We start from the raw sequence: 18,300 nt of genomic DNA, 5'->3' as shown, positions 1-18,300 counted from the left end.
CTGTTCTCTCGTCTCCTCTATGGTTCTCTGGTGTCACAACCTCCTGTCACCACTTGACCCCTTTCCTTAGCCCTCTGGCCCATCTCCGTCTTGCTTTGGCATCGGGCGCCTTCTCTGACCTCTCCCTGAGGTGACTGCCATGTTCCTGACGTCTCCGCCCTCCTAAACTTGGAGTCCAGTAATCCCCGGGTCTCTCTCTCTCTGCCACCCCATCCTGTGGCCACCTTCTCCTCTCCCAGATGCCCGGGCCCTCAAAACACTGCCTGTCGCACGCCTGTCTCTGTCATGGCCTCACTCTGGTCCGCCTGCCCGCCTATGCTGGGGTTGCCCATGCGTCCTTGCTGCCGCTCTTCTCATTCTGCTCCTGGTCCCTGGGTGGCTGTGGGGCCGGTCCTGACCCAGCTCCTGCTCATTCTTACAGTGCTCTCTCCAGAGCGCTGTCCTGACTTCCAGCTGCCTGCAGACATTTCTGCTTCAAAATCTCACAAAACCTGAAGCCTGTGTATTTCAAATGAAATAATTGTCTTTCCCCCACTGCTGTGGACTGAACGTGTCCCACAGATGCCTGTGCGGAAGCTCTAACCCCCAGTGTGGCTGGTTTTGGAGAAGGGGCCTCTGAGGAAGTGAGTACGATTAAGTGAGGCCGTGAGGGTGGGGCCTCGCTCCAGCAGGATTAACTCATAGGAGTATAAGAAGAGACACTGGAGAGCTGTTTCTCTCTCTGCCACATGACGATGCTGGGAAGGTGGCCGTCTCCGAGCCAGGAAGACGGAGCTTCCCACTGACTAGATTTGCCGGAACCTCGATACTGGATTTCCATTCTCCAGAACCGTGAGAAAGTGAATTTCTGTTGCTTAGCCCACCCCGTCTATTGCATGTTGTTGTGGCGGCCTGAACAGTTCAATGTGCCCATTTTTGTGTAAATGTACCTCTTTTCCCATGTTCTTGACTCGCAGCATCACCGTCCTTGCAGTTGCTCCCCTGCTTGGCTCCCCGTCCCCTGCAGCCTTCACCCACTGGCCCTGCTGGTTTTACTCCTGAACGTTTCTCTAACCTTCCGTCTTTGCTACCATGGCACGGACCCAGCGCCCGTCCTCTTGCATTTGGGTCCCTAGGGGCTGCTCACCCGTCTCCCTGTGCCGTCAAACCCTCCGCAGCCGCCAAGATGGGGCGTGTGAAACACAGACTCGGCGTTCCATTTAAAGCCCCCTCATACACCATCCTTCCCCAGGGCGAAGGGCATCTCTTTCTTCAAAATGCAGCCCAAGTCTCCTCCCGGTAGAGCCTGTCTGTCTAGCCTGGTCTGCCCTGAACCCTCCCCCTCTCTTCCTGACCCCATCCTCTGCTGCGTGGTGGTTTCTATCTATGCACAGCCTCCTCCAGCCCAGACTCTTCCTCTTCTCTTAAGGGCAGAGAAGTGGTACCCAACTCTGTCAACCAGAGCCTGATGTGGTGATCAGGGATGCCATTGAAGGCGTCTCCATCACTGTTAGCTGAACGAAATGAGTGACTGATGCAGCTCCAGGGACTCAGGAGAGAGGGTTGGGTGCGAGTTGAGGTTTCCTTGGGAATGTACCTAACAGGTCTCAGTTTCCTAAGATGCCTGTCTGATTTCTCTGAGTCGAAGACCTGTCTTTCCCACCGTGTCCTCTTCCTTGATTTGAGCATTCATCCCATTTGATCTGCCCTACGTGTGGGGTCTTGGTGTAAACATTTGTCCTCAATGTGAGGTCCTGGGCTTGGGGAGGGCGGGTGCTGTGTTTTCTCGCCATCCCACAGTGGCCGTCCTGAGCCAAACGTGGAATGGAGGGGACAGGCTGCACGCCCCACGCACCGGCCGTGTTGGCCTCCCAGCTGTACTGAGCATTGTCCTCAGTTTGTATGAGCTGGAACTGAGGAGTGTGCTCCTGACCTGTGTCATCTGGCCTTCAGCTCCTCATATATAAAATCGGCATTTTCCATAATGCCTTCTAATTGCTGTACAGAATTACCTGACTCCTCCCCTCTGGGCATTTGGGTCGCCTCTGGTCATGGGCCTCATTTGGGGGAGGGTCGGCCTGAGAGTCTCGACTTAGTTCCTCCTGCGATTTATCCCGCGTCCATCCTAACGGTGACGAGACCACTCAACCACACACGCCTGGGAGGCTGGCGTGGGCCCCGGCGCGCGGAGGGTCCCCCTGGCCTGCTGCTGAGCCCTGTGGGGCCCCGCGCTCACAGCTGCCTTCACAAGCGATGGGGATGAGCCCGGCGGGAAGACCCTGTCACCCTCAAACGCTCGAGAAACAGCAGAAGTGGATTCGCCCTAGGGGGCCGATGTTTTTAAAATGTGCTGTCTATAATTAGAAAAGAAAAGGAATTCAGTTTTTTTTTTTTTATCACTGGGTGTCAGGAGCACGTCTCAGTAGAAACGTTTGCCTTAGTTATATGAGGACGCATCCGGTTTTGAAAGACTCGCTTTTCACGTTGAACACTGCTTGTCTAGAAAGATGGGCCTGTCCTAAAGGTAGGACAGAACATTCTCCACGTGCTTCCCGTCAGCTCTGCTCAGGAAACGGGCCGGGAGGAGGTCCCCTCACACTGCCCCTCCCCTGTTGACAGACTCCCTGTGAAATGATGGAAACAATTTCACGACAAATGGGGCCTCGGGGTGCCCAGAGCTCCTGTCGGCTCTGAACGTCCTTGTCCCGGAATATCCGGGGTGACCTGTGCGAGAGGAAAGTGGCGTGGGCGTGCTCTGGGGGCTCCGGGAGCCACGGTGTGCGTTCCTGCCTCATCTGCTGTTTACTGCTGCTTTGTTATCTGCTGACACCATCAGAAGGTGATCCTCTGTCATCTAATGAGTTGTCACAACTTGGGGAAAAAAGAGAATAAAACAGGAAATTTCTGTTTCAGTCTCATCTTTCCTTCCGATTCTAAAAGCCGCTTTGTGTTCACAGCACGTGGGGGTTCAGGGAGCCCCGCATCTTGGCGCCACCCGTGTCCTTGGGACGCTCCTCCTGACCAGGGCCCTAAGGGCTGCCGGTCAGCCCCGGACGGCCACAGGCCCCGGGGAGAGAGAGGTGCAGACCTCGCTGCGCGGCCCCCGCCCAGGGTCACTGCTGTTACACCTTCAGCGAGGAATGCTGCGCCTGCCCAATAAAATACATGGAAAGCTGTGCGACAGATAAAAACTGCAGGTCAACATACAATAGGACATTATTCAGCCTTAAAAACGAAGGAAATCCTGTCACAGGCTATAACACGGATGGACCACGAGGACATTGTGCTGAGGGAAATAAGGCAGGCATGAAAGGACACGTAGCACGTGGGCCCCGCACATGAGGTCCCAAAGTCATCAGTCCACGGAGACAGAGGGCAGATGGGGGTGCTGGGGGCTGGGGAGGGCGCCCAGTCAGTGTTTACTGGAGGCCGAGTTTCAGTTTGGGAAGAGGAGAAGAGGTCCGCGGATGGAAGCTGGTGATGCTTGTACTACAGTGTGAGTGTAATTAATGGCACTCAACTGTGCACTTAAAAATGGTTAAGATGGTAAATTTTATGGTATATGTTTCTGACTACCACGAAAATAAGTGCAGGTCTGTTCTGAACGCTGCTCGTGGCCCTGCTCATCCCTTCGACCCACGAGCCCCCCTGCCCTGTTCTCCTTCACGCACAGACATTTCAGACCCTGCAGAAGACGCAGTTAGTCACCCCGCACCAGGGGGCTCAGCGCACTTGCCTACGCGGCATCCATTTCCTTTTCGTCCTCGAGAGGACTAAAGGTAGCAGTTCAGACTGCCCTGGTTAAGCTTTTATAGTAAAATAAGGTTTCACAGCCTCTGCACAGCTCTGCAGCCATAGGTGGGCCCTTTGCTGGACCTGGGCCTGAAAGGCTGGAGAGGTCGCAGTCCTGGCTCCAGTTCACGCTGGAAGCGACGCCTGGACCAGAGCCCAAGGGCCCTTCCCGGCACAGCTGGTGGGTGGGAGGCTGGGCCATGTGGTCATTCCCGCGTGCCTGGGCCTCTGTGGCTCCTCCAGGGACCTGGGACCCTGAAACGAGAGTCTGCCTAGCCCTGGGGGGCTAGAGGAGTGGAGGGCAGACCCACAGTGCTCTGGGGGAGGGGTCTGCAGAGCAGAGAGAGCATTGATGGGGGTTCTAGAAGGGAGAGATTCTCGGGGTGCAAACTGTGCGAGTGACACGAATCTGTCAGCTATGACTGTCCTTACTAAATGTGGCCTGCATCCCGGGGTTCTGTCCTGTCAGGACGAGGGCACCCCTTTGGACCAACTCCCTTCTCCTCGCCTGAGACCCTGGTAAGACTTGTCCCTGGGGAAAAGAAACAGGGAAGAGGCCCGAAGCCCAGGAGAGGCAGGCATCTTTACGAGATCGCCTTGGTTGTGGCAGCTGGGTGTCAGACAGAGGTGTGTGGGGTGAGGCCCAGTGGCATTTGGGGGGGGGGACAGGGCATGACCCTGGCGAGGCCTCCTGCCCCGCTGCCCGAGGCTGGGACTCTGGGCTCCGCAGATGCCCCAGAGCCCAGGACACGCAGCCGTTCCCCCGCAGCTGCCCACCTCTTGGTGTGAGAGCTGTGGAACCCAAAGTACTTACATTTGATCAGAGGAATGGAACTTGTCTCTGTGTCAGATTGCAAAACACGTACACCCTTATTCCTATGCCACATGGGCAGGGTTTACACATTTAATCAATAGCCAAAGATCTAAGAAAGTAGGAACTTTTTGGAGGCATTTTGGCACTGTCTGTCAAACTGTAAAAACTAGCGTTTTTGCTTCTAGCCTGCATCCTGAAGATGCGCTTGCCCGAGAACACGCAGACGTCCGCAGCGGGAAGTCTATGCTCGAGTTCCTGGCACACGCGCACCTGGAACGGGACTGAGCCGCGTGCGCTGGAGCCTTCCAGCGGGCAGGTGGCGGCGCTCTGCGCGCAGTGGGAGGTTTGTCCATCCAAGGACAGTGCCCACCTCGGCCAGTCTAGGGCTTCCAGGGGCAGGGAAAAGGCGCTTGTCCTGTACAGATATCTAAGAAACATCGTGATCTATTTGCATGAAAAGAAGAAAACGCGATGCGCGCACGGGGTTGGCGGTAACCAGGTGCCCTGGACGGGGAACGTCTGCAGGGCGCATGGGCTTCCCTGTTCCCGGGCGCTCTCGGAACGGAGCCGCCGGACCGGACCGCCTGCCAAAATGAGCAGCTAAACCCACAGACGTGCGTGTGCTGTGCGTGCGCGTGTGCTGTGCGTGCGCGTGTGCTGTGCGTGTGCTGTGCGTGTGCTGTGCGTGCGCGTGCTGTGCGTGCGTGTGCTGTGCGTGCGCGTGTTGTGCGTGCGCGTGCTGTGCGTGCGTGTGCTGTGCGTGCGCGTGTGCTGTGCGTGCGCGTGCTGTGCGTGCGCGTGTGCTGTGCGTGCGCGTGCTGTGCGTGCGCGTGTGCTGTGCGTGCGTGTGCTGTGCGTGTGCTGTGCGTGCGCGTGTGCTGTGCGTGCGCGTGTGCTGTGCGTGCGTGTGTTGTGCGTGCGCGTGCACGGAAAACGAAAACCTAGTTCCGACCTTGGAGCCTGGTCGACGACGTCTAAGCCCGCGGTGCTAGCGTGTGGATGTGGTGGGATGACTCTGTACTTCTCAAAACGAATGTAAGCCTTTTCTCTCCTTTTCCCAAGCCTCAGACGGTTGTTAGTTTGGTGTCGCAGTTTTCGGTGTTTTCTTTCTCGCGGTGGGTGATGAGTTAGGAGCTGCGCGCGCCGTGACACACCCCTCCCAGGAGAACTGCCCGGGCCGGGAGCCCAGACAGGTACCACTCACCTGCGGTGCGTGAGGAAGCTGCCGCTGACGTGCCCCGACCCGTCGCATCCCGGCGTGGGACACGACATGCCCTCCGTCTTGACCGACTTCCAGGAGAACTGGGAGCCATTGAGGTACCCGTCCTTCTGCCTCTTGGCTGCCAAGGGGCACCCGGACGCGCTGCGGTGGGAGGCGTACTTCCCGGTGATGTGGCCCTGGCCGTCACACCCGGGAACAGGACATCTGGGGAGCAGACACATGAGACACACGCTGTTGTCTTGCCGCCGTATACCTGGTGGCCTCTACAACTAAGTCAAAATAACCTGACATGAAGGAAAAAGCACCTCTTCTACTCGAGCAAAAGAAAAAGAAAGGAAGAGGTCGCTAAAAGACACCACCTAGTGGGGCCATGAAATAGTTCAGCCTCGCAGAAATACTTGATCTGCAGCCCGTGAAAGGAGGTTTTTCTGGAGCAGAACGTCTGCCCTTTGTGAGGCATGATGGATGCCAGCACGTGGAAAAGATGATCCAGTTTGTTGTATCAAGAGAGATGCAGGTGTCTACTTAGAAGACACCACTTTTGGAGAGAATCACAGCTTTGGTGGAAAAATGCAAAGTCAGTGGGAAATTGGAGAATTATTTTTAAAAGATTATTTTACAAATCTGTGTTCTTCTCAAAAGATAGAGCTAGAAAACACTCATTTGTTTGGCCGTGTTTTCTGGAGACCCTACAACACCCCTGCAGACAGGATGTTAAGCAGGAGAGGCTGTATTTAATGAAAGGTCCCGGGATGGTGTTGGCGCACAGTGCGCCATCAGTTCACTTTTGTGAACAAATGGGAAAATCGTTGGCTGGAGCTAAAGGTCAACAGTAGGCTGACCCAGCTTCCGAGACTTCTCTGTCAGGGGCTACGGCAAACGGCAGAGGAAACACAGCCAGCACTGCAAACAAATGTTTAACTAATTTTATTGTGTTTTCATCAAAATTTTTCTCTAAGGATATCCAGTGAGATTGAAACTTTGGGAAGAGAGCACAAGGTCTCTGTTATGGATTTCTGAGACCAGGCCCCCTGGGCATCGTTTGGGCACAGGCCCAGGTGAATTGGGGCTGACATTCTCACCCCACACATTCAAGGCCAGGGCACCCGTGGGTCTCAGTCCTGCTTTCGGGCGAGGCAGAGTGTAGCTAGAGGGTTTCCATAAGCCAGAATGCCAGCAGAATGTTCACTTTTGGTGCTAGAGCTAACACCTTCCTACGCTTTCATGAATCTGCCTCTCCCAGTACATTCACTGCTTCCCCCCCACCCCGGGGTCGAGGACGTTTCCTGTGCATTGGTTACTCAGAACGTCAGAAGGACGGTGTTCGCTTGGTACCGCAACCATAATTTAGAGGACGCTGTGGCCCCATGGGCAGGGGCACTCTCGTTTGGTTTTTGGGTTCGACAGTCTGACATTGCAGTCGACTGATGTCTAAGGCCCTCACGGAGCTGCGGTTCCTCCACACGCACTCCCTTGTGTCATCTGAGCGCCTGGCCGGCAGCCCTGCCCGTCCCTGTGCTGCGCGTACCTGATGGGCTCCTGGTCCTCCTTGTCTTCTTTGCTCTGTGCTATTCTGATGCCGCTCTTCTTTGCTCTCGGGCACCCTGAAAGGCTGAAGAAGAAGCAGGATGTGAGAAACAGCCGCACTGTCAGTTCTGCAGACTTCCTTCACCAGGATGGGGCTCAACTCCATCCTCTCCAGAGGCCGCTGCTTTTCGGCATGAAAACAGCATCGGAGGAGGGTCCCCCCACCGTGTGCTCTCACAGCCTGCAGACACCTCAGCCCCTTGTAAGGGCACCGAGGGGCTGGGTGGGCCAGAGAAACTGACCAGCTGGCAGAAGTGGAAGCAATGGGGAGTCACCAGGAAGGAGCTGGGGAACTCCTTGTTGAGAGAGGGGGAGGATGGACCCACGCACAGAGAGGGACATTGAGGAGGACGTGCGCCTCCCTGCTTCTCTTTCCTGGAACTGTTTTCGCACAGCCAGCTCGCCAGCCCTTCCACCCTGGGAGGGAACGATATGCTGGCGATCTGTTCCTGCTTATCAAGTACAGGCTTCTGGGTGTACCTGCAGAAGGCACGGTGGAAGCTGAATGTGCTTATTTTATTTAACTTTGAAATTTTTGGAAATAGAGGCTCATGTTTGTCTAAAGGAAATTTTCCAGCTGGAACACAGATGTATGTGTCTATTTTTCTGTTTGACAATAGGCTAACCACAGGCTTTTAGGCTGTTATATATGAGAATATGTAGAATAAATGGGATTCTTTGCAAAGCACTGAAGAACCAGAAATTAGGCAAGAACCAGAAACTAGACTATTACTGAGATGCCCGGGTGTGTGGAAGTGGAACCCTGACAGGAACGCACGGCTGTGTCTCAGGTGGGATATGCTGGCTCCTCGGTGTCTTGCTGAGTTCACAGATATGTCCTTCTTATCAGTTCTGATTTCTTTCTAGATACGCTGATTCTCAGGCGGAGGGCCTGACTCCTAAAGGGAGGCCCGTTCCCCATCACCCCCTCACTACCCGCTTTCCCTAGCATTTTCCCAAGTTGGTGCGGTGGCCTGGCTCCTCTCGGGGGAGGCAGCACCCCACAGGCAGAGGTTGGGTGCAGGGGGTCTCGAGGCCTCCCAGAGCCTGAGCAGTGGAGCTGATGGGTGCTGGCCCCCAGTCCCCCCAGGCCCTCCGTCTCCACTGTCACGTGTTCCACCTCCCCTCGGTGTGGCCTGTCTTCTACTTCTGCAGGAAAACAGAAAAGTTGGGCCTCAGTTCGCTCCCTGCTGCTGCCTCCATTTCTCTCCTCCCTTCCTTGACAAAAATCTGGAAAGCAGGGTCTGAGCTTTTCCTCCTGACCTCTCAGCTGCTACCCCACAGCCGTCTGGCTCCTGATCTCTCTTCCAGGAAAACTGTTCTCGCCAGTGTCCCCATGACACTGAAGCTGGAGGATGCTCGTAGCCTGGTGTAGCGTGCTCGTCTGCAGCTCCCGAGACGCCTCCTTCCAGAGCCCGTGTTCTGTCTCGGCTACGGTGATTCCTGGGTCTGGAGACTCCTTACTTCCACCTGCTCTGCCTGAGCTGACCCTCCTACCATTTACCCAGGTCCTTCCTCTCCTCTGTGTACAAGGCTCCCCATGGCAGGGCCTCCCACCAGTGTCTGTCCGTGACCTGCTCCCCATGCCAGTCACACCCGCCCTCCGCAGCTTCTGCCCATGCCGGGTCTCTGCCCCGCCAGCCCATGGCCGCTGACGTCCATGCTTTGTCTGCTGGCCCCTTCCGAGGGCTTGACCTCAGCTCAGGTGGCCCCTCCTTCCAGAGGCCTTCTCTGACTCCCAGCCCTTCCTGACGGCCAATTCTGCGAGTTCTCCAGCGCGCTCCGCTAGTGTCGTCATGCTGTGTTGGTGATTGTCCCCTCACTGACCCATGTGGTCCTCTAGTTGTTGGTCCCGTGAGTGTGTGCGCCTGTGCGCATCCACCGTTGTCTCCCTGGTTCCCAGTCGGGGGCCTCGACAGAGCAGGAGAATATTCCACAGCTAAATATTCACTGAAGGGATCAATCAGGGAGCGAATGCAAGAGGGATGGTGGGGGATTACAGTGTTCTGCCCCAGGGCCCTGTCTCCCCTTCCTCTCCCCGGACTGAGAACTTCATTGTCGGGGGGAGACGCCGACTCAGGACTCCGTCCAGCGAGCCTGGCCGCCTCTGCTCTGCTCCCCGTCTTCTCCCCGTGAACTTGGGAGTGAGGGGCAGCTCTGGGTCCTCAAGAGACCTGGGCTGGGGTGGAAATAAATCAGAACAAACCAAAACAGAAGAAATAACAGCGAACCTGACTGACAGTAACCGGCCTGGAGGCCTCGATCTTGACTCGGGCTGGTCTAGAATCCTGGAACGCCTCCTGGGGCTAGGAATCCCACAGTCACTTTTCCAGGGTTCTGGGAAGCAGGCGTGTGGGTTAGAAGAGGCACTGTCGTCTCCGTGTGTGGGCGTGGGGTGCTGGCCCCGGCCTGTGAGAGGCCTGGGCTCATCTGGGCGGTGGGGCTGCTCTTGACGGTTTTCCTCACCTTCTGGGTCCTCGCCTGGTCCTTCCACCTGCCTGGCTGCTGTTGCCAGTATTCAGCGCCATCCCAGCCCACACCCTGCAGTAGCCGGCCTCTCCTGTCAGCACTGATGTCCCACAGTGCAGGGCCGAGGGGTCTGTTCTCACGGGCAGCATTTGAATGCTTGGGCCGCTGGCTTCATCCCGCTTGCTTCTTGCTGATCTCCATGCTTGATGGAAACAAGAGAGCTTTCCCCACCAACAGCTGAGCACAAGGGACCCCAGGAAAAATGGAACTAAGCATTGATTGCCATCTTAAAACTCTTGTTTTCTGCTTTAAACCTGGGCAGGAAAACCCGCTGCCTGCTGCCGAGGCCAGCACGGAGCTTCTCTACAGAGCTGCCATCTGGCGGCATTTCCCACGTGGCCCTGGGTGAGAGAAGCTGACGAGACGTGGCATCAACAGGCACAATGAAATGCCACTTCTGCCCCTAGTCAGCCATGGGGAGCCTCAGCCTCCTCCTCCATGTTCTGGGGAGAAGATGCCCACGGCGCCGGCTTTGGGTACAAACCGAGCCCAGGCGGGTCTCCAAGGTCCCCACAGGAATGGTGCTTAGCACTTAGATCCTATCCTTCTACCTCCGTCCGTATTTGTGATTCTTCCTTAGGGTCCAGATCTGAACCCAACAAGGTCACTCGGCCCGTGTTCTCCTTCTGGTTTGAGCGACATAGTAGTTCACGCTGCAGGACCACAGACTGTCCAGCGACATGTGCCCAGAGTGGCGGGAGTGATTCCTCCCTAGGGTGCCGGCTCAGGGCTCCCGGTGGGAGCGAGTCTCTCAGTGTTTGGACGCATCTCTCATTCTAAAATGTGTGATTCTCTGTCCACTCCACGGAGCTTCCAATGAGCCAAATAGCAGCGGACACTCCACACCCTCACTCCTCCTCCAGCCCTGCCTCCTCCGTCGACGTGCACGTACCATAAGACTCTCAAAGGTAATGCATTTAACCAGAAATTGATCCCCTCTGTCTGGGGGCTTCTTGACCTCAGACAGGGACATGGCCCTTCACCCCTCTGTCCCCCGGGGAGATCCAGCACTCCCTCGGCCCTTCCGTCCTCACATTCAGCCCGTCCTTCTCTCGCACTTCTTAGCCCACCAGCCTGTCCTCACGCGGGCTGCGCGTAGCTTCCCTGTCGCTGCTTCCGCCCCGCCGCTCCCAGTCTTCTCGCGGACGCTGCCCTCACAGTGCGCTTCTGGAGGCCTCTTGTCTCTCGGCAGCGCCTTCTCTGTGCCGAAAGTCAGCCCTGCCACTCTGTCACTGGGGTGACTTCCTGGATTCTAGAGAATTAAATGTCTCTCAATTCCCCATATGAATATAAAAGGACTCCTAAAACCGAGTTTCATCGGTAGCCACTCCCATTACTTACCCCCGAAACTCCAACCAAACTGACTATTCACACTTTGTCAAATGTACATTGATTTTTGTTGTTGTTGCTGCTGCTACAACGCTTTTTCTAATGCTCTTCCTCCTTCCTCATGACCCAGCGACTCTTACCCAGCCGTCCACACGCAGCTCAGAGGTCACCGCCTCTCTCTGGCTTTCTCTGGCCCACCCTCCCTGGTCAGAATTAAGACCTGCCTTCTTTATCATGTTCATGCTTTAATAACTATATCTGATCTCTATCTGTCCCTGTCTTTATCTGTATCTTTAGCCTCTAGCACATTTTGTGTGGTCAATAAATATTTACTGAATTTACTAGGTTTCTAGAATTCCAGGTTGACATTTGCGATTACGCTCTATATGATTAACAGTTTCCTGGGCAGAAACTGTACTTTCCGCGATTCGATATTGTTGATGCAGGAGCTCATCACAGACCTGTATCTTCACATGGAATTTTATAAATTTTGGAGCCATCGTCAACACTTTCGGTCTTGCCTTCTCTGGGTGGGGAAAGGCTCGGCTGGGACATGTGGACAGCTCTCAGACAGGCGAGCGGTTACAGGAGGCCGAGATGTGGAGTGCTCAGCAGGGCTGTGGTGGAGGGAGGTGTGCCTTGTGGTCTCAAGACCAGAAATGGTGCTGGGATGGGCATTGCAGCTGAAGCCCAAGGTCGAAGGAGAAACTGCCACTGCCTCTCTGGCTGAAGAGATCTGCTGCGAGTGTGACAGCTGGTGTCTATGGGATAAGCCAGCGCCACGCCTCGATGGTCCTTGGAGCTCCCCGATGAGGAGTCACATGTCCTGACTTTGTGACTAGGACCCAAGAAGCTGGAAGGGGGACTTATTCACTCCTTGTTGGTGTCTGCGCTTCCTCAGGCCTGGTTTTCATTGCCTTCCTGAGTACCTGGTGACTTGTCCACTTCACAGCTGGAAGGCCTTTGGGCTCCTTGTGTTGACTTCTCAAAGCACTTTGGAACCGAGGAGCAGAGAGTGATATGGTCAGACCACTTGCCTGTCGTGCTGGAGGCTCACACATTTTGCCCATTCTTATAAAAGAGCAAAATGAAGGTGCCCCAGGAGAAACAGGACTTGAAGTGTGGCTGACATAGGATCTCTGTGCCCTGCTTCTTCATATGCAATTGGGTTAAAAATAATATTCTCACTGGATAGTGAGATTGTATATGCAAAATGTTCAGTAATGTTCTGAGTCCGTAGTAAAGTGATCGATAAATACTGTTCTTTGTTATTAGAGAACATTCTGGAACCCTAGGGGTACAGCTGCTCTGTAACACTGGGAGGGTTTCAAATGGGAGTCTGATTCATGTAGTATAATCATTTGTGGAAACCATAGACATTACTTCTATGCTAGAGCAACAACTCTGGGCCTGTGGGTCTCTTGCTGCCTGTAGGTGGGATGATGGAATCAGAGAAAACAATGGGCCTCCTAGGAATCCTGTGTGGTTGGAGGCTGAGAGGTCGCTGTACCAGCACATCTGAAAATTGCAGGAAAAAGCCATCCTGGAGAAGGGTCAGGAAAAGGTATAAAGATGCCTGGAAATGGGATCCTTGAGGGAAAGCTGAAGACCTGGATTTTTTTGTTGTTTGAAAGCAAGAAGACCAAGATACAGCCTGACAATGACTGTGAACTTTATGAACACCTTTATATGGGCTGGTAAGCAAGTTCTCTGTCTTCACTGGGGACAGAGGGGAGGGCAAAGTATTTGATGATGAGTTTTTTTGATAGAACATCATAGACAGTCAAAAATCATTGATTAGATGAATTTAGGAAAGTTTCAGAGATGAGGTAGAGACTGAAAAACCTCACCACCGTTAGAACCAAAACAAAAGCCAGCACAAACTAGATCCTATCTAGGGTGGGTTGGGTGGCCTCACTTCCCCACAGGGAGCTGAAACTTCAAGGGCTGTGTGGGGCATGGCAGTCCACAAGGAGACAGGACATTGGAGGCAGACAACATGAACTTGACTTCCATCTTGCTACATAACCTCTCGGAGTCTCAGTTTCTTCTGGTGTGAAAAGAAATGAAACTGCCTTTGGCTCTGCAGATGGCAGATGAAAGCACACTTTCTTAAGTTCCCAAGACTGTGCTCAGGAGGACACTGGCACCGGGCTTCACATTCCTCTGTGGCAGAGGCTCAAGGCGGGTCTACCACCCTCGACGTGTTGAGGGTCCTTGTTCTGACTTCTCTTCTCACTGTAGCCCACGGAGGGGCATGAAGACACCGCAAACTCATATAACTGACTTGAACTGTGGTAAAACTTAGGGAGACACCTGAAGAGCCACCCTCCGAGTAAAGTTTTCTCTAGAGTTTGCACAGGTAACATCAGCTCATGTTCCTGGGAAATGGACAACAGAAGATTAACTCTGACAAAAGTTTCTCTACATGTGTTTATGGCCATCAGGAATCAAGAGACTGGGGAAGTTTGCTTCTTTCTTTCGTTAGTGGCCAATTTACACAAGAACCGCTAACCGAGTGTAAGACTTTTGCTTAACAAAGTGTTCAGCACCACTCACACTTTTATGCAATGGAGGTTATTACTAAGATAAATAATATTACAATGTCCTCTACTTTGAATATGCTAACCCCCTATAGGGCTGTATGTTTTACTCAAATTTGCTGAAAACACAATCAAATTCATTTTCCAACTCTATACGTTAACCCTGTATTACTTACTCCAGGCATAGATCCCAGCTTGAATCTAAGCTTAAATTATATTTCATTCACAGGTTTATGCTATATTAATATCCACCATTCTAAGATGCAAGTTAAGTAAATAAAAATGTTTAAACAAATTATGAATAAATTTACATGATGCCAAACCCTCCAGAAAAAACAGTAGAAAAACAGACATTTGGACATGAAATGACCGGTAAATATTCACTTTTAGTTGTGCAGACACGATTAAATGCTGGACGTTCTGGTCATGAAGGACTAAGACATTTCTTTTCCAAGATAAATTAAAAGGCGGAGTAGCATAGAATGTGCTTGGCTTTTTATACTTAACTGGAGTTTTAAATTTGACTTTGTTTTATTTGCTCTAGCGCAGTGGTCCTGCTCTGGCGATTCTTCCTGGAGGTGGTTACCCTTGTTCTACGTTCGGAGTACCCTGGCTGGCTCTCGACTGCCTGGTGAAAACAGATGAACATCACAAGTCTCCTCCTGACCCTGTGGTCTGGGGCAGTGGCCCCAGGAATGTTCAACGAAGTCTAGAGACATCTGTGGTTGCCTCTACTGGGTAGTGGTGCTCCTGGCATCCAGTAGGTGGAGGCAGGGATGCTGCTTAGCATCCTACCACACACAGAGCAGCTCCACAGCAAAGGATGAGCCGACCCTGAATGTCAGCTGTGCCCAGGGGACACCCCTGGTCTAGAGGATGAGACCTTTTCATCAAATGAGTATGAAGAATCCTTCCATAAACGGCATCATTCAGTTCTCCTTGTGGCGTTCGTAATTCTTGCTTTTCACAGACACGTATTGTTTAAATAGTGCTCCATGGGGCCGGCCCTGTGGCTGAGTGATTAACTTTGTGTGCTCTGCTTCGGCGGCCTGGGGTTTTGCAGGTTCAGATCCTGGGCACAGACCTAGCACTGCTTATCAAGCCACGTTGAGGTGGTGTCCCACATAGCAGAGTTAGAAAGACCTACGACTATTATATACAACTATGTACTGGGGGCCTTTGGGGAGAAGAAGATAAAAAAAAAAAGATTGGTAACAGATGTTAGCTCAGGGCCAATCTCTAAAAAAAACACAATGGTGCTCCCAAATGGTTGAAGAGTGAACACAGAAGCACAGGTCTTGGAGTAGGATCTTAGTGAGCACACAACCCCCCATATGAGCTCTGTCCCCAGCTCAGACCCTACCAGCCAACCGTCAGTGTCCCCGGCTCTGACCCCGGGGGCTGGTCACTCTGGCGGCCACACGGTGTAGACCCACAGGATGCACTCTGCTGGATCTGTGCAAACCCCTTTCCTCCAGGGCCATTGGAGAGGCTGCTGGCACTGCCACTTGCTCTAACTGTCCCAGTTTTCTCTCTCTCTTTTTTTTGTGGGGGATGCATTGAAAGCAGGAGCGCTCCTCTACTCTCGGACTCTCGCTTTATAATAACTTAGCTTCTTTATTCCTGGGATGCAGCACTGCCTTCCATCGCTGGAGACTCTGCCTCCAGTGGGTCTTTGCTCAGACATGGTCTGGTCCTTGGCTTGGCACTGGCTTGTTGTTCTTAACTGAACGTGACAAGAAACTACTGCTCCTAACCACTGAGTCTGGATCCACCTTTGTGTAGACATGGTACCAAAAGTTTCTTTCAATTCACTTCTAACATAGGGAGGGCCTGGCATAAAATAGACGTTTGTAGAATATTTACTGAATGTCGACTAGTATAGAATTTTTGTTATCTTAGATGACTGAATCTCTACGCTGTATTTTAGACATTCCCTTCTCCATGGGAGTGACAGGGCCTCGAATTGTAAGGGTAAGCATTTCTTTCTTTCTTTTTTTTTTTTTAAAGATTTTACTTTTCCTTTTTCTCCCCAAAGCCTCCCGGTACATAGTTGTATATTTTAGTTGTGGGTCCTTGTAGCTGTGGCATGTGGGACGCCGCCTCAACGTGGCCTGATGCGTAGTGCCATGTCCTCGCCCAAGATCCAAACCGGCGGAACCGTGGGCCGCCAAAGTGGAGCATGCGAACTTAACCACTCGGCCATGGGGCTGGCCCAAGGGTAGGCATTTCTGTGTGGTCAGCTCTGCTTAGAGTAACTGCACAGCTTTGTGGCTCAGATCTCAATATTTAAGAGATCAGCTCTCGGTGGTCTTGGACCGCTTGCCTCTCAGTGATGTTCTTGGGGGTCCCATCGTGTATCAGCGAGCGTTGTGTTTCCTGCACTCTTTCAATTTAGAAAGACGTGCTCCTAGATGAGTTTACCGATATTTCTTGCAGATGGAACCAGTTGCGTGACAGGGGAGATAGCAAAGAGGAGCCTGTGCTTCTGGAGCTTCGAAGTAAGGCCCCATGAGGACAGTGTGCTTGGTGGTCTGTGGGCCTCTAGACCCTTAATTTACCCATGGTGTCAAAGCCGGCCCTTTGCAGTGTTCTCGTGCATGATAGATGGTAAACAAGAAAGAATGGAGAGAAGAAGCACCTCTACTTACCTTCGATGAGAAGCGTAGTTGCCGGTAATGTGCCCAGAGCCGTCACAGCCAGGGGTTGGGCACCTGCAGTCAAAAATGCAAATTGGGCGATTTACTTGAAAGAAATAAAATTCCCTGAGCAATTAACTTTCTTATTTATCCAGAAAGCAAGCTGTCTGTAATGCTTAACCTCCCACGCGGATGAGGTGGCCTGGAGTGGGGAACTCCCTATCAGGGTACATGGACATGCCCCTTAATCACCACCTCCAGACACGGCCTTGACTACCTTCTCCCTTCCAAGCACAAGGACACTTTTCAGAAGGATCATGAATTTCAGGAACTGCCTAGGATTCAGCAGTCTCTGGAGCTTCCTTGGGCCCTAAGTGTCTCTATTACCCCTAAAGGTCTCTTGGGTCTTTCCCTTTTTGTTCCCTCTAGTCCCATCAAACCCAGGTATAGCAAGACTTGTGGTTACACCGTCCATAGAGGAAGCAAGATTTTCACATAAAAAGATCCACACAGTGGTCTGAGAGATGGGTCTTTGTCTAAACTCCAAACACCAGCACTACAATGGGCTCCCACTCAACTCACTCCTCATGGCCTGGCAACCGGTCAACCCCAGAGTCCGGTGCGGCAGCAACCTGCACCAGAACTGCCGGCAGTAGGTCAACAATCCTTCAGAGCATCACTGAGCTCTCAGGTGGCTTAAAAAATCCTTGTGACTTTCACTGACTTGAGCAGAGCACAGATCTCTCTTGACTGACCAGGTCGAGTCAGCCGAGATGCTTAGATGGGCCCCGGCACCCACGCTGCCCCTATACGCTGTCCAGGCAGCGCCATCCAGGTGCTTAACCACCACGCTGCCATTGTTCCGATGGAGAGAACGTTTTCGGAAAGGGTTTTGTAATTGTTGCCCTCCACATAGCTTCTTAAATGTGCCATCTCAACAACAATCAGGTTGTCCTACAGAGACAGCTTCCCTTAAATTACTTCAGCTGCATTCGTACCAGCAGGAATGTCAAAATGAAGGACAAAAATTAAGAAAAAATTCTTCTTTCTCTCCATTAAATTTGTAACTCTCAAACAACGACCAGGACCAAGTGATGCAGTATTGCCACCTGGGAGGAACGCTCAGGTGAGGCCCTGTGCCCGGCCCCCCTCAACGAGCACCTGAGTTCCTAGCAAGGACAAAACCCACAAATTTTAAATCTGTAATGAATGTACTCTGCTTCTAAGAGATTTCAACTTGCTTTCCCCTGGAAAGTCACCCTGGATGTCTGATGCTGAGACCAGGCCAGCTAATGACTTGCTTAGAGATGGGCTCGCTCCAGGTCAGATGAGTCAGGGGGTGAAATGGAAAGACATGACACTGGGGAAAGTTCAAGTGTGTGAATGCCGTATTTGGATGCTTAGATGTGTAAACAATTTTTGGTATTTAGAAATTGTCTAATTCTCATTTAGTCCTGAGCAAGGGAACATAATTCTAGCTCTCAGGGTATAGAAAGTGGTATTTGCCATCTCATATTAAAGGTTAAAGTTTAATCTATAGCCTGTGCTTTGGGAAAATTAAGCAGTGAGTGAAAACGTAATAGAGAAAACTCTGGGGTGCATAAGGGGAATAAGGGTTTTTTAAAATACGAGTTTGAGGCAGAACAATGAGCTGTTTAAAACAATATCTATCATTTTCTATCTGTCTATCTATCTATCTATCTATTTATCTATCTACCTACCTACTTACCTACTTATCTGTCTACCTATTTATCTATCTTAGAATGACAACCCCAAATCAGATTATTAACTTGATTTTTATTAAAGTAACAGCTGTATGTACACTTAAAGTTTGATCACAAGACTATTCTGTCGATTGCTAAGTAA

General features: G+C 52.3%; 1 protein-coding gene across 1 annotated transcript in view; it reads right to left on the bottom strand.

Annotated features, from left to right (window-relative positions):
• The window catches only part of MYT1L (myelin transcription factor 1 like), a 155,501-nt gene that overhangs the window by 27,342 nt on the left and 109,859 nt on the right, over positions 1-18,300 (bottom strand). The window contains exons 15-17 of the mRNA XM_046660145.1: positions 16,447-16,509; positions 7,336-7,419; positions 5,790-6,011 (exon numbers count right to left, since the gene is read on the bottom strand). Coding sequence (XP_046516101.1) covers positions 5,790-6,011; positions 7,336-7,419; positions 16,447-16,509 — 369 coding nt within the window. The remainder of the gene's footprint in view (positions 1-5,789; positions 6,012-7,335; positions 7,420-16,446; positions 16,510-18,300) is intronic.

Source organism: Equus quagga, chromosome 5 (assembly GCF_021613505.1).
Source record: "Equus quagga isolate Etosha38 chromosome 5, UCLA_HA_Equagga_1.0, whole genome shotgun sequence".
NCBI lineage: Eukaryota > Metazoa > Chordata > Mammalia > Perissodactyla > Equidae > Equus > Equus quagga.
Note: the sequence above shows the minus strand (reverse complement) of the source record. Positions and strands in the feature narration are given on the sequence as shown.